Raw genomic sequence first — 15,750 nt, 5'->3', positions numbered from 1 at the left:
TAAATTTATCATACATAATTGATAATTTTATCATATCCATGTCTATGATAGATAATTATATAAAATAAAATTTTATACAGTCTATCATCATTTTTCTCTTAATAAAATTTTCAATTTTTAATCTTTTTTAAAAAAAGAAAATTTGAGCTAACACTTCGAGTACTTTTATCAAACTTAGCGATATCTTTTGGAGGGTTAGACTTAGAATTTACCTATGCCAAATGATATAGACAAGACTGGTTGAAAGCAATATAAACCAAAATTGGAGACTTTAATTATCTTTAGGTGATATATTTGTGGCCGATTAAGTCGCTTTTTTATCTAACGGCTATGTAGTAATGTCTAGTCATGGAAATGGAAAAGCTAGCAAAGTTGGCTTATGCGTGATGCACTGAATATGAGTTGCTTTATGATTTGGAATTCTGAAGAGAAAATCCCCCAGTCACTATCAAAATGCTTTTAAATCCCGTAACACAAGTGAGAGAATAGCAAAACCACGTGAACTGGCCCCCACGATCTTTCTCACTTGTCTCCAATTAATTGCTGAAATTTCAGGCGTAGTATAGTATAGTAGGGACCCTACAATGCTACACTCTTTTATTCTTCCTAAAGTGGCCAGCTTTCCAATAACAATGTCTCTTCCTTCAAGCCCTCCTTAGAATTTCTTTCTCATGTTATTGTAACTTGTAATGTCATGAAATTCTACATTGTTTGATCAATGATTGAAACAACAAACCACACAAATGGGGTAAGAAGAAAAGCAAAAGGTTTAAAGTCAATGTGTAAAATTTCAACTGATTCCTTGTATGGTCTCCTTAATTTTAGTTTTGGGGCTGAAAAGAGAAAAGGGAAAGTTCATAGTGACTGAAATCTCGCAGTGGTTTGTCTTTTAAGAAAGAAGATCTGCGTCAGAAGAATGTCTCTGCCATCATATGCATCATTTGTGGCAAAAAAACTATCTCTACGCCAAAAATACCTTTCATAAGCTATATATATAACTAATAGCTGGTTTGATTATCCAAAAAAAGAAAGTGTAGCTGGTTATGGATTAGAAATGCTGAAGCATGCAATGAGTGTGTGTGGACAGTTTCAAAGCTGAAGCAGTGACCCCACTAGTGGTTTAATTTTTCAGCTAAGTGTTGAAACAGATTAATGCCTATTATAGGTTTACTGTGTGTCTTTCTTGTTTTGAACATGTTATCTCTCAAAACATTTTAATTTCTCGAGTTTTCTAAAGGCTAGGCAGTAGCATAGCTTACTTGACTAGAAGTTTAAATTAAGCAAATGTTTATAGATTATAGTTAATAATCAAATATGAAACCTTACACTATTTAAGTTTTAAATGTTATGTCGTTAGCAGTATACGCATGGTGGGTGGCGTTTTCTAGGTCTTTTGGGGCGATTTTTAGAAACTGTTTTGGATATAACTTGTATCATTTTGGTTGAGTTGGCCACATCTTTGCTTAACTTAGACATTTCAATAAAATCTTTCCTTATAAAAAAAAGTTTAAAATTTAAGAAAAAGTCTATAACTGATTTTACGTCTATCAAGTATGAAGTAGAAGACTAACTTATTTGCTGATAACTTAGGATCCTTTTCTTCTGATTGAGCTCAAAGTTTGAGCTTTTAATAAATTTTCGGAACGGGAAGGTAACAAGAACCTTTTCGGCATAAACGCACTCATGGGCTCAAGCCCAAGGCCATATAGATAGCAGATGCTCTAACTTCCCATTTATTGGACTTTAGTGGTTGATTTTTGGGATTTTTTCCTTGCACCAGCCAATTTTCTTTTACACTCAACATATTTTTATAATTCCAACATTACCCTTATGTATAGTCTATGTAGATTATCAATCCAGACTCAAGGCTCATGTAGGTCTCAAAGCTATGACTTTTACATTATTAGTATGACGCTCTAACCAGCTGAACTAATAGGTCAATTATGTTAAAAAAATAAATAATATCGTTATATATAACAATAAAAATTTTAATGTATATTTAATACACATATAAGTTTACATAATAAATTTTATAACAATTAATATACATATAACCTGTGACTTTCTAATGTATTTTTTTACATATATAAATTTTAAATAAAAATCAAGTTTAAATAAAAACCATAATTTTAATTGTTACAAAATTAATTATGTAAATTTATAAGTGTATTAAATATACATTAGAAATTTTAGTATTATATATGGTGACATTAATTTTTTTTTAACATAATTAGCCTATTAGTTTAATTTAATATAATATGGATCGTAGGGATTGTCAATCTGTAAACCTCATATGAAATCTGTATGGGATTATATGTAAGGATATTTTTTATTTTTTCCTCTCACTGCTGGGTGTATTGAAAAAATGCTGGGTGCAGGAAGAAAGAAGAAAATCCCTTTATTTTCGGCTTCCCTCCCCAGCTGAAAGAGCTCATATTAAATGGAGGCCTTAATAAAAGCCCATACCAAACGAAAACCATACGAGAGGCCCAACTGAGCCCAATCCAATGCATTTTAGACGTTTAACCTGATCGAATCCAATTAATATTTTGATCGGGAAAAATATTGTAAACTATTAGATCAATTGTGCTGAATTTATATTTACGTAGTATACACCTGGAGGTCGCTTTACGTTTGATTTGTCCATTAATACTTACAATTTCCTAAATTAAAATAAAAAGTTGTTGTAGTATAGTAGTAAGTATTTTTGTCTATCAGGCGGATGATGCGGGTCTGATCCTAGGCAACAGTGTTGTATAACATTTTTAAGTAGGTTTTAAATTATTTAATAAAAGACAAAAATGAAAGCAAGTTAATAAAGATAAGGATTCATTTAGTTTAAAAAAATGTTTTGTTTTTACTTTCTGTTTTGTAACTTTAAATTACAAAATACTATGATATTTTCATTTTATTTCTTATTTTTAATAATTTATAGTATTTTTAATTTGGTAGAGTTTCAACTTTTAATAACCATTGACAGAGGGAATTAAGAACCCTCTTACAGATAAGCTTGCAAAATTAACATCTACTTATAATGACGTGCTGGCCTAAGAATTGGTTTTATCAAGGTATTCCTTTTGCATTATGTTATGCACGTGAAATTGTCTTCTTATCTCAATAATATAAGTCTATTTCCTTAAAAAAAAAAGTTCAACTTTTTGTTAGAATAAGTAAGAAATTTCATCTCAATCCACCTTATTTATTATGATAAGGGCACCTTTGTTACAATTTTTTCGTGAGAGAATCAATTTTTTTTCTTCTTAAAAGTCCTTTTTAATAATTTTTATGTTTTTGTTTTAGCATTTCAAAATAATAAAAAAAAAATTAGAAATATAAATTTAATTAAAAGAAACTATTTAAAATAACTTTTCATAAAAGTGGTTACATCTTTTTTAAAAAATTACCTTTCAATATTTTCTTAAGATTCAATTAAATAATTGACAAATAAAACTATTATCTTTGGCCAAACAAACCAAGTCAAAGCAATTCACATCTTTCAGGTGATTAAGGGCTACGAGCAAACTTTGGATTAGAGAATCAACCTATACAAGATCGAGATCTCTTTTAGTTGAAATGTTCCAACTGTCCTGTCAAATGAGTTAGAGATGTTTTTGAATATTAAGGTAGTTAGAGATCCTGAGAAGTACTTGGGCTAGCCAACCCTTATTGGAAGATCCAAGGGCGACGTGTTTACCTTCATCAGGGATAAGATGTGGAAGAAGTTGAAGGGCCGAAAGGAGAGGTTTTTATCCAAAGCGAGAAGATGGATGTTGATTAAAACTATCTTTCAGGCTATTCCCATGTACATTACAAGATCCCAAACTCGCTTATGCACCCAAATCAATAGCATGTCAGCCAAGAAAGAGGCATTGGTTGTCTTGGAACCACTTATCCAAATCAAAGTCTTAAGGTGGAATGGGTTTTTGCTTTTCACCTAAGTTTTACTTGGACGAGTATTTTGTCAGCTAAGGAGGTGGTGACAGAAGGTGTTTTTTTGACGTATAGGAGATGACTCTAAGGTGTAGATTTGGAGGGATAGTTGGATCCCAGATACTATTGATGTGAGAATGCATGATGTTATTATCCTTAGTGAAGTGTTTAAACTTATGGGGGCATAGGAGATTATTGATAAAGAGATCACAGGTGTGATGTCAATAAGATCAAAACCATCTTTCCCCACCAAACCACAAAAGATTTTGTCTATTCCTTTAAGCTACCAACCTAGCCAAAATTCTATGATTTGGGAGTGGACAGAGAATGTTCTCAGTTAAGACTTGCTATCACTATTTGTTAACTTATTGGTAAGTGTACTAATTTTATCACAAGTAGTAAAGATTAAAATAGAAGTTCAAGTGTCGAATCCACATAGACTATGGTTTTACTTTAGTGATGTAAACCCAAATATTAAGCAATGAGAAAAAGTAGAAGAAGAAAAGATAAAGAATTGAAAGTGTAAAATTTAGAGTAAGACAAAGAAAAAGATAACAAGAAAAATAAATAATAATTGAAATGCAAAAGGATGAAATCAGAGTGTGATAATGTTGGAGCCTAGCATGTCAAATCTACTTATAATGTAATGTAAAAGATTTTCTCTATTTAATGAAATTCTTGTTTCCACCCACATCTATTAGGATACTTTATCCTTGGTTTCTCGCACGAAGAACCTAATTTATTTATTTTTTTTTCCCAAATTTCTTTACAGAGATAACAATAACAAATCGCATTAAGATAAAAGATGCAAAAATTATTTGACAATACAAATGTCAATCTATTTCTAGCAATGAATTTATTTAGATACCTTTTCTTAGTCCTTTAGAAAATAACCATTTTTCAATGCATTACCCTCTAAACATTACCTGGATGGTCAAACCATAATATCAGAAAGACACGGAGAAGAGTAATAGAAATATAATTGCATTAAATAGATAATGGAAAAAAATTACATTACAAGAATTTGACCTCCAGGTTACCAACAAAAGGATTATAGCCTCTTATAACCATGAGAAACTTTACACTTCAGGGGTTACTATAGATGAAATAAGGGGTCGGATGATTAGGAGCAAGAAAGGGATGAATGACTAAGGAAAGAGGGTTTCCCTTAAGGGAGAGACTCATGTTTTGAATTTCTTCACTAGAGAACTTTGAGACTCAGTGAGTATTTTCCTTATGCTTTCTATTCTTTTTATAAGTCTAAGGTAACTTACTTTTCACGTTGACTTCGCGCTAAGCACATATTTGGTCTTCCTCGTGAGCCTTATTCGCGCTAAGTCTGGGTTGCGCACTAAGCAAGATTGCGGGCTAAGTCTAAATTGCGCGCTTAGTAAGCTATCTAATTCTTTCAACTCTTCTTCAAGACTTTTTCTTCACTTCTTGCGTCAATTTTTCTCTAAAGCACTTAAAATCTTCTTCTTTTGACTTTTACTAATAAAAAATTATAAAGATGTTAATTTTTTTGTTATTTAATTAAAAACAATAGTAAAGTGAAAAAATTACATTTATTATTAGTCAAAATTGATTATCAATTTAATTCAGATTTCGCAATTATCACTGCTTAATTGGTTTCTCTTGTAAATTTTGATTTGAGCTTTTTTGCGTTAATATATATTGTTTATTTAAGAAAAATATCTAGTTAAATAAAAATTAACTAGTTGCATTAAATTTATCCTAAATTTACATATTTTTAAAATTACCGTTATTATTAATGAGACATACTGTTGTTCCTTTTTCAAATATTTGTATTAAATTTAATTTTTTTAATCTATTAACATTAAACTATTAATTAGTTATGTACGTGAAAAGATAAAGTAAGGTTCTTAAAATTCTTCCAATGCAAGATAAAGTTAGACTCTCGACAAGTCTAAGACATTATTAATTTATAAAAATAATAATTAATGTGAGAAAATTCTAAATTAATTTTATATAGAAAAAAAAAACAAACTAAACCCCTAATTTATATTGGCCTAAATAGAATAATCCAACTGTACCTGAAAAGATAAAGTAAGGTTCTTAAAATTCTTCCAATGCAATATAAAGTTAGACTCTGGACAAGTCTAAGACATTATTAATTTATAAAAATAAGAATTAATGTGAAAAAATTCTAAATTAATTTTATATAGAAAAAAAAAAAACAAACTAAACCCCTCCTAATTTATATTGGCCTAAATAGAATAATCCAACCAAGCCAAACGAGTCAAACGCATGTCGTCATCCAAGTCATGGAATACCTAATCCCACTAAATCAAGATCCAAGATTTCCTCCATGTAAGTTGTAACATGTGCCAAATATTAAATGCAATCTCTCTCCTAATCAATTTTTTTTTGTACAATACTGTGTTGAAGTTGTAGCTTACCCTTGCGGTGCATAACAGTTTGGAAAAAGAGCCTTCCACATTAATCAATTTATTACTCGAGCATTGATTGATGTATAAGTAAAAATAATTAATTTTATATTAATTTAAAAAATTAGTTAATATTATTTAATTTTTTTTAATTTCAAATAAAAATAAGATTAATTTTAAAATATTTTTGATGAAAATTTACTATCATGAATAAAAAAATATTTTAAAAATAATAATATTAAATAAAATAAAATTAATCAGATTTATTTATATTTAAATTGATTTCTTTTTCCCTTATATATAAACTCAAAGGAAGTATTGTCATGAAAAAACGTATTTTTAATTGAATAGTATTTAATAAACATTTATTATACTTATTAAATTAAGTGCGAGTAATAAATATTCAATTAGAAAACATTTATGGTAGTGATTAAAATAGACAAATGATAATCAATTTTCTGTAATTTTTATTTAAATGTATAAAATTGTACTCTTTTATAATTTTTAAATAGGCTTACATATGTTTTGCTAATATGGAGTAAAAATTTTCTTCTTTTAATTTTTGAATCCGTGCTCACAAGACTTTAAAATATACTCCTCTTGATTAAAAATAATTATCGTATAAGAAAAAATAAATTTTAAAATGGTAGTTGTTATTTTAATTTTTTTAATATAATATTATTTACTTTTTCATAGTAAAATTAAATTTTTTTTCATCTATTTATTAATTTGTTGTAAAAGTTAGGACGAACAATTATTATAAGACAAATAGAATAAAAAGCATGAATACTATTCTTTTAAAGTAATTAAATTTGAGAAAAATAAATATCAATTTTTTTTATAGAAAACTTTGCCTTGTTAATAGAAAACATGTGATTGGAAGGTATAATATCATTATGGGAGATCAAGCAAATTTTTTAATATAGAATTTAATTATTGATAAACTAAGTAAATACTTTATAATAACAAGATATTTGGCAAAAAAATTTAAGCAGGTTAATATTCCAGACACATTCTTTTCAATATATTTTTACACACTAAAATTTAGTAAAAAACATAAAATTATTATAGAATATTGAATAAGAATACAATTAAGAAAATAACATTAATTAAATTTTATATTTCTAAAACACAAATTATTTTTTTTATAAAAAAAGACTATATATGAGTAATCATAAAAGGCAATAATTTCTCATTAAGTTTTTTTTTTATAATTTATAATGTATATTAAACATTTCTTAGTTTCTTAACTAGTCATCGTAATATTGATTACTAGCATCTATTCTTTCAATCTCATAATAAACGTCGTTCAAAGTTTGTTTTTTATGTACAACCCAAGACAATTTAGTAAATAAATGAGATTTTACAAAACTAATATAAATATTAATATTACACTAAGAATATAAGTAAAAAAAAAATGATACTATTACATTGAAACATTAAAATAATACTTACTACTAGTATTTGGTACTTATTTTTTCTTTTTATAATAAACATTAAAAAAAGAATTATTCTGACCATTTTTACTTATAAATTATCACCTGCTCCAAGAAGCTGAAGCTTCCAAAGTTGGTTCCAGCTGCAAATCAATACACATTCAGAACAGATATCTGCAATAAAATAACTACTTAACCTATCTATCTACAGCTTCAGAGTTAAGAGTTAGTAGATGAGTAGTATATTCCAAAAACATTGAAGGGTACTAGTACATGCTAGTATTTAGCACAACGCTTCCTGATTAATCCAGAGGTATTTGCCCAGTTCTGAAGTTTGAGGCGACGAAGATGTCAGGAAGCATTCCCAAAGGTGCGTTCTTATTACCCCTCACTCTGTTTCTCATCGTGCTACTCCTTCCTCTGTTCAGAAACTTCATTCAATCATCTCCAAAGACATATGCCAGCAACTTGGAAACCAAAGAAACAAGGAGATGCAACATATTTTCAGGAAACTGGGTTCCTTACCCCAAAGAACCTTACTACAACAATGAAACCTGCCCTTTCATATTAGACCAGATTAATTGCATCAAGAATGGTAGACCCGACAGAGATTTCCTCAAATTAAGGTGGAAACCTCATCATTGTGAGCTTCCTCTGTTTGATGCGACTCAGTTCCTGGAGCTAGTACGAGGAAAGTCAATGGCCTTTGTTGGAGACTCAATGGGGAGAAATCAACTAGAGTCCTTACTGTGCCTCATAAATACTGTAAGTGATTACTACTAATCATTAATAATAGTTTTCTTAATTGATTAATTTCCATCCTTAGAATTACAATTAGATTACTTTCCTCTCTAATGATTTTTGGAGCATGATTATTGATTACATTATGAAAGGTAACTTGACCCTTTAGGACAGGTTTCATAGATGTGATTATTTATTCATTTACTCTACCAGGTTGCACATCCCGAGGACATTACAGAGAAATATACATCAAACGATAACATATTTTTCAGATGGTGGTTCGTGCCTGATTACAATTTTACAGTTACAACAATGTGGTCACCATTTTTAGTGAAGTTCAACGACTCAGATCCCACTGGTCGTGGTTTCTACAGCGCCACGAAGCTTTATCTAGAAGAGGCAGATGAAGCATGGAGAAGCAAAATTAAAGATTTTGACTTTGTGGTGTTCTCAACGGGACAGTGGTTCTTCCGACCATTAACGTTCTATGAGAAGGGGCAAGTTGTCGGGTGTCAAAAATGCGAGAACAGTACAGAGCTTAACTACTATGGGTACAAGAAGGCGTTTCAAACAGCTTTTAGGACTATCAGAAAGCTTGAAGGGTTCAAGGGGTTGGCTTTTTTGGTGACTCACTCTCCGGAGCACTTTGAGAACGGGGCGTGGAATGAAGGTGGGACTTGTAACAGAACAAAGCCATTTGAAGAAAAGGGGGTTTATGAAAATGGGGATATTGTGGAAGCGTTGCATCAGATACAAGTGGAGGAGTTTAATGCAGCGAGAGAAAAGGGTTTGCGGTTTGGTTTGATAGATATAACTGATGCAATGGGGATGAGGGCTGATGCACACCCCGGTAGGTTTAGGCTTGGGGGGAATAATAATAACAATTTGAATGTGAATGACTGTGTTCACTGGTGCTCCCCAGGTGCTGTTGACACTTGGAATGAGTTTTTGCTGTATTTGATGAAATTGGAAGCTGAAATACAGCATAAACATAAAGGTAACATGTTATGATCTGTAGTATTTTGAATTGTTGGAGGTGATTTCAAGTTTTCAACACCCAAAACAAATATTTATTCAGGAATCATGATAGTGAATAAATGGGAATGATGATTTGAATAGGGCGGTGGACAGGAACAAATTTCTTATAAGTTAAAACTGGTCAGATAGTTTCTTGCCCGGGCTAGTTAAAACCTTTTTTGTTTTGCTTCTAATTCAGGGTTGCGTAGGATTTCTAACTGGAGTGTAATTGTTATGTCGGTATTACAAAATAATTACTTAATAAAAATTTATAATTCTATTATAAATAGTAATAGTAATCTAATCCTATGTTTGGCAGAGAGAAAAGAGAAGGAGGGAGGAAAAAAATTTGAAATTTAAATTGAAGGGAAACATTTTTTTTATGTTTTTTTAAATCAATTTTTCTTTATTTTTTCTTCAACTAAACAAAGAAAAAGAGATATCATTATAAGTGTTTTTTCTCTCAATTTTATTTTCTTCAACCTTCATGTAATAATATTAATTTTATAAAATTATTATTTCTTTTTATTTATTCATCAATTTTTTTCAATTTGTGTAAAATAATCTAAGGCATTTTGTCTTTATTTTTCCGTCTCTCTCTTTTAATCGCATTCAAGTATCTATCAAACCGTTTCCGCGTTCTAAAGTTAGTGCTAAACAACGACTAAATTAATTAATCGCGCCCGTTCAGGTTTTATTTTTTCGTAAATGAATCTTTGTTGACGGTCAGGATGGTCCTAGAGAAACTCATAACATACTCCTTGGCCATGGTTGGTATCCTCCAAATCTAGGATGGTTTAATTTAATCCTTTTTCAACATTTAGTTGGCTGAATATATTATCAAAGTTTAATAATTTGTGATTGACATAAGAACCTAATCAACTCAACTGCTCCTTAGAGCTCTTTTCGTTAAACCAGTATCGTTCCATTGATTTTTAAAACTGTTTAGTATTTATCAATTTATAATATAAAAATATTAATTATTTTTGGTTTTATCTTTCTTCCTCTACTCGTTTTCTGAGTATCCTATATGGGTTACAAAATGAAATGATTTTTTTTTTTATAAAAAATAAATTTCAAGAAAAAACTTGGTAGTATATTTTAGTATTTCAAAATGAAAGTAATACAATCAAGCACTGCACAATTTGAATCTCTGGGAAGAAAAATGCTACTATCTTATAAGGTATTTCAATTAGAACCATCGATTACGAAAGATAGACGAAAAGAATTTATATGCATCAAGCATACAGGAAACAAAAATACAGGCAAGACCCTCGATATTCTTCATGTAACACGTGCTAAATATATTATTATATGGAGTGTTTTGATCTGGCAGTATAATTAGGGTCAGTGTTTGAGCAGTTCAGAACAGAGCGCCATTGCAATAACCAAGACAATAATAGGACTGACTATGATTGCGGCAATAAGCAGTTTAGGAGCAAATTAGTAATAAATCCTAGTTTGATATTAACAACATGTGTAATTAGTGCAGAAAAAAAATATTTATTATAAAAATCATAAAAAATATAATTTTACATATTTAATAAATTTTTTAATTTCTTAATCAATATTCGAAAACACACTGGATATTATTTGTAAAAAATACTACTTCATGAAAGTACTGTAATAAACAAAAGGTCTGCGCTTTACCCATCGAGCCAAGTCCAGCGAACATGTAACACGCTCCAAATTTTATTAATAAATTTATTACTATTCTAAATTTTAAGTGTTATTTGTGCAAGTTGAAGCTTCCTCAGTTCCATAGTACTATAGCAGCATTGCTTAATAAGTCAGGACAGAAACCTGAACTAATAATAATAGGTAACAAAAACTGGTTAACTGCTATAAACACCTTCAGAGTAGCACTACGGTAGAACGGTAGAAGTTATTCAGCACAGCGGTTATTGATTAATTCAGGTGTTGGGTAAGCCCTGAAATTTGAGGCAAGGGATTATATGTTCAATGTGTTCCTATTACCACTCACTTTGCTTGTTATCGTGCTCCTTCTTCCTCTCATCAAAACCTCAAATCAATCATCTTCCAAGATATATGCCAGTAGGTTGGAGACCAAAGAAACAAAGAGATGCAACATATTTTCTTGGAAATTGGACTCCTTATCCTAAAGAATCTTACTACAGCAATGAAACCTGCCCTTTCAGAACGGACAAGTAGAACTGCTTCATGCACGGAAGACCCGACAGAGAGTTCCTCAAATGGAGACGGAAGGCCCATGAACTGAGCTTCTTCTGTTTGATGCATCTCATTTCTTGAAACTTGTCAAGGGAAAGTCAATGGCTTTTGTTGGAGACTCAATTGCGAGAAATCAAGTGGAGTCCTTGCTATGCCTCATAAATAGTGTAAGTAATTAATCATTAATAACACCTTTTTTTTTTTCATTTACTAGAGGGTTAATTAATCATTTGGTTTTTATACTACATCAACTTTTTTATTTTAGTATCCGTAAGAGCAATTTTTTTAATATGTTTTAATCTTCATCGTTCGTTACTTGCCAAATATCTCTGCGGTAGTTCTAGATACTGAAACTGTCAGGTTGGAGGATATTACAGCCAGATTTACATCCAAAAACGACATATTTTTCAGATGGTGGTTCAGTGCTGATTACAATTTCACTTTTACGATGTTGTGGTCTCCCTTTCTAGTCAAATCCGTTGATGCTGATCCCAATGCTAGTTCTTTCTACAGAGCCACGAAGCTTTATCTAGATGAGGCAGATAGAGCATGGGCCAGTAATTGAAAATTTTGGCCATGTGATTTTTCCATTGGACAATGGTTCTTCCGACCATTGATGTTCTATGAAAATGGGGAAGTTGTTGGGTGTCAAAGATGCGAGAAGAACATGACAGAGCTTAACTTCTACGGATACAACAGGGCATTCCGAACTGCCTTCAGAACTGTCATAGATTTTAACGGGTTCAAGGGGTTGACTTTTTTGGTGCCTCACTCTCCGGAACACTTTGAGAATGGGTTGTGGAATGAGGGTGGGATGTGTAACAGAACAAAGCCCTTTACCATGGAAGAAAGAGGGGTGTATAAAAATGGGGATATTCTGGAGACATTGCATCAGATACAAACGGAGGAGTTTGAGGAAGCGGAAAAGGAAACAAGGAAAAAGGGTTTGCGGTTTGGTTTGATAGATATATCTGATGTAATGGCAATGAGGCCTGATGGGGCATCCTAGTAGATATGGGAAAGTGGTTGATAAGAATGTGACGGTTAGTGACTGTGTTCACTGGTGCATGCCTGGTCCAATTGATACGTGGAATGAGTTTTTGATCTATGTAATGAAATTGGAAGGGGAAAATGGTAATCCATTATGATCTGTATATATTATGAATTGTAAGGGATGAATTTGACACCCAAATAAACCTTCGAGATTGCTCTGGGTTGTGGTGGTGTTTTTTTAAGACACCATGCACCATGAAGCCGTGAAGGTGCTATTATTTTTGCTTTTTCATGTAACTCAGGTTAGTGTTCAATTTTATTGATAGCACTTTGGGGTGTATATATATAACATGGTCTTAGGGTTGTTGTGACTCGGATTTAGTAGAATCAGCTTAAGGTTCGCATTCATTTATTGGAGACGGGTGCCCTACACCAAGTCATTACCACCTCTTTTAATTTCATGCAGGTACTAATAGTCAAATTGGAAACTAAATTTGAGGTCTCCAATAACAAATTTACGAGAACATTTTCGATACTATGAAAAATAGTGACTTATAGATGGAATGGACTAATGGTGTTTGGCAGGAAGCAGAGGCTCATTCTTGTTTTTTTCCATCCCCGGTCTTTTATTTATTATGATCTAGAATGACATTTTATGTGTGTTTCATGCCCATGGAACTTCCACCATGCCATTTAATGCGACACTTGTTTTCCATTAGTGTAGTGTTTAGTGATGAAAGTGTGTGGAAGACTAATTTCATCGATGATAACCGTTAATCATAAGTATATTTTGGAGTTAAATTATATAGGAATTTATAATTTTTCTCTCATAATTCTTCCTTTTAAGTAAATAATTGTTAAATTAAAATTATTCTAATTTTTATACAAAGAATATTAAAAGTAATGAATTTATGATGCTTAGTGAGTAAAATAAAGCCGAAAAAAGTAAGAATAATTAAGGAAAAGATGATTAATTCATAAGTTCGCTAATCTGCACCTATAAAAGAAGAAGTAAGAAGAAGGAAAAGACACATGAAAATTTCAAAAGAATACAATTTCTTATAAAAGACAAAGGCTAGAAGAAGGAGAAACAAACATTGAGAGACATTCCTTCCTTTCATTCCCTTTCTTATATTTTTCTCCTTTACTAAATATTTCCTTCTTGCAATTGTAAAGTTTTCATGACAATGTGAGGCTAAATCTCAAGAAACTTGACGGCCAATAACTCTTAATGTAATTTTTTTTCTATCTATTTATGAATGTTACATTTGTATTATCTTTTCTTGTGCTTAATATTATTGCTTGTGACTTGATCACTCATATGCATGGTAAGTTTTAGGGATAACGTTGGAAAACATTATTTTCTAATAGAATAGGGAAAGTGTATTTAAATAAAATCATCACTAGGGATAGATTGATATTTTTTTAACTTGTTATACATCTCTATTCTTAATGTAATTTAATATTTTAGTTATGCAAAGGGATTTGGGAGAGAAAATAGATAAATTAGGCTCTTTTATGTGGAGGACCAAAGTTAGAGTATACTAGTAGATGTATTATAAATTGGAATAATTATAAATAGAAAAAAATCATTAACATTACATCAAAAAATAGTTCTGGTAGGCTAAGTTTCCAACATCCTCATCTTCTGAATTTTCTTCTATAATAATATTTAATTTTTTTCATCTTTTTGTCTTTAATTAATTAATTTGAATTCTTTTTAATTTCTCCTCTTGTTTGATTTAATTTTCTATCAGTTTAAATTACTATTTTTCTATAGTCTTTTCAATTTTTTTTTTCTTAATCAAATATTCATCTACATAAATATAAACAAATTTTTTATAGATACGATATTCAGACTTCCATTTTAATTTTATTACTTATGACGAATTAGTGCACTTGTGAATCTATAACAACAATTGAACAACTAATTTTTCAAAAGTGTATTTCACAGTTTTTATCTTGGAGAACCAAATTAAAAGACTTTAATCTTTTGGGGACAAAATGACATTTTACTCTAATTTTAATTGAGTGCTCGAGAACTTGGTAAACATATGCTTATTTAATTATTGCTATCCAATCCATTGGATAAATCTTGTTTTTCAATAATGTCCTCGCCTTCAATATTAGATTTGGAGCGAAGAAAGAAAATTGCATTGAAAGGAACAAGCGGTTACAATGAACTTAAATGACTGTTACAATAAGAAGAAAACTGAATGTAAGCCAACGACTATATATCTAGCAACAGTTAAAGGAACTAACCACAGGTTAAAGTTAAGCTAACCAACTAAATGGCCAACTTAACAGAGCACAGTTCCTAATATTCAACAAAATTATATTGTTTTTCAAGCATAATTATCTTGCCCCGAGACTACAGTAGTAGAAATTTCAAACTTATTGGTCAATCTCTTTAGCAGAAGGTAAATTAGATGGGTCTTTATTATTATGGGATGAATTATACACATCACATATCAATAGGCACTCAATCCATGTGCTTGCGGGTATGCCCTTCTGGTTAAGTTCCTTCATATGTGCATCCTTCTACAATGAGTGTAAATTGTAAACCCACATGCGCAGGACTTAACATGTAGCTAGGAAAACAAAAATGCTGGCAAAAGAAAAACTATATTTTTCTCTCATATGTAGATGATAATGCTTTTGAGAAACGAGAACGGAAGTAAGAATATTTTTCTAGATCAAATATGTCAACTCAAAGAGGATTCCAATCTCAAATAAAGTATAAAAATTTCAACAAATTCAAAGCAACTCAAAAAACACCACCTTCCGCCACAAACCCAAATATTATTAGAACCCTTCTGTTTCCCTTGGTGGGTCCCTGCACAAACCAGTCCATGTCATTCACCTTCACTTAAAGAAATTCGAGAATAGCTAAGTCATGGAAGATGACCTTTAGCTAGCTAATTTGGGTGTTGATAAGGAAGGTGAAGGATCGAGTTGGATGTGGGTCATTCACATTAGAGGAAGGTGATGGTGGTTGCAATGACCACGGAAAAATGGAAGGGGAAAGGGGAGGA

General features: G+C 30.9%; 2 protein-coding genes across 2 annotated transcripts; both read left to right on the top strand.

Annotated features, from left to right (window-relative positions):
- Positions 1 to 7,908: 7,908 nt before the first annotated feature.
- On the top strand, positions 7,909 to 9,631 carry LOC114387001 (protein trichome birefringence-like 19). The gene is made up of 2 exons (XM_028347094.1): positions 7,909 to 8,539; positions 8,729 to 9,631. Exons 1-2 carry the CDS (start codon positions 8,123 to 8,125, stop codon positions 9,524 to 9,526), a joined length of 1,215 nt encoding a protein of 404 aa, XP_028202895.1. The 5' UTR covers positions 7,909 to 8,122; the 3' UTR covers positions 9,527 to 9,631.
- A 2,447-nt stretch (positions 9,632 to 12,078) lies between these two features.
- On the top strand, positions 12,079 to 13,045 carry LOC114386645 (protein trichome birefringence-like 19). The gene has a single exon (XM_028346680.1). The coding sequence runs from the start codon at positions 12,339 to 12,341 to the stop codon at positions 12,729 to 12,731; it is 393 nt and encodes a 130-aa protein (XP_028202481.1). The 5' UTR covers positions 12,079 to 12,338; the 3' UTR covers positions 12,732 to 13,045.
- Positions 13,046 to 15,750: the final 2,705 nt, after the last annotated feature.

Source organism: Glycine soja, chromosome 15, assembly GCF_004193775.1.
Source record: "Glycine soja cultivar W05 chromosome 15, ASM419377v2, whole genome shotgun sequence".
Taxonomy (NCBI): Eukaryota; Viridiplantae; Streptophyta; class Magnoliopsida; order Fabales; family Fabaceae; genus Glycine; species Glycine soja.
Note: the sequence above shows the minus strand (reverse complement) of the source record. Positions and strands in the feature narration are given on the sequence as shown.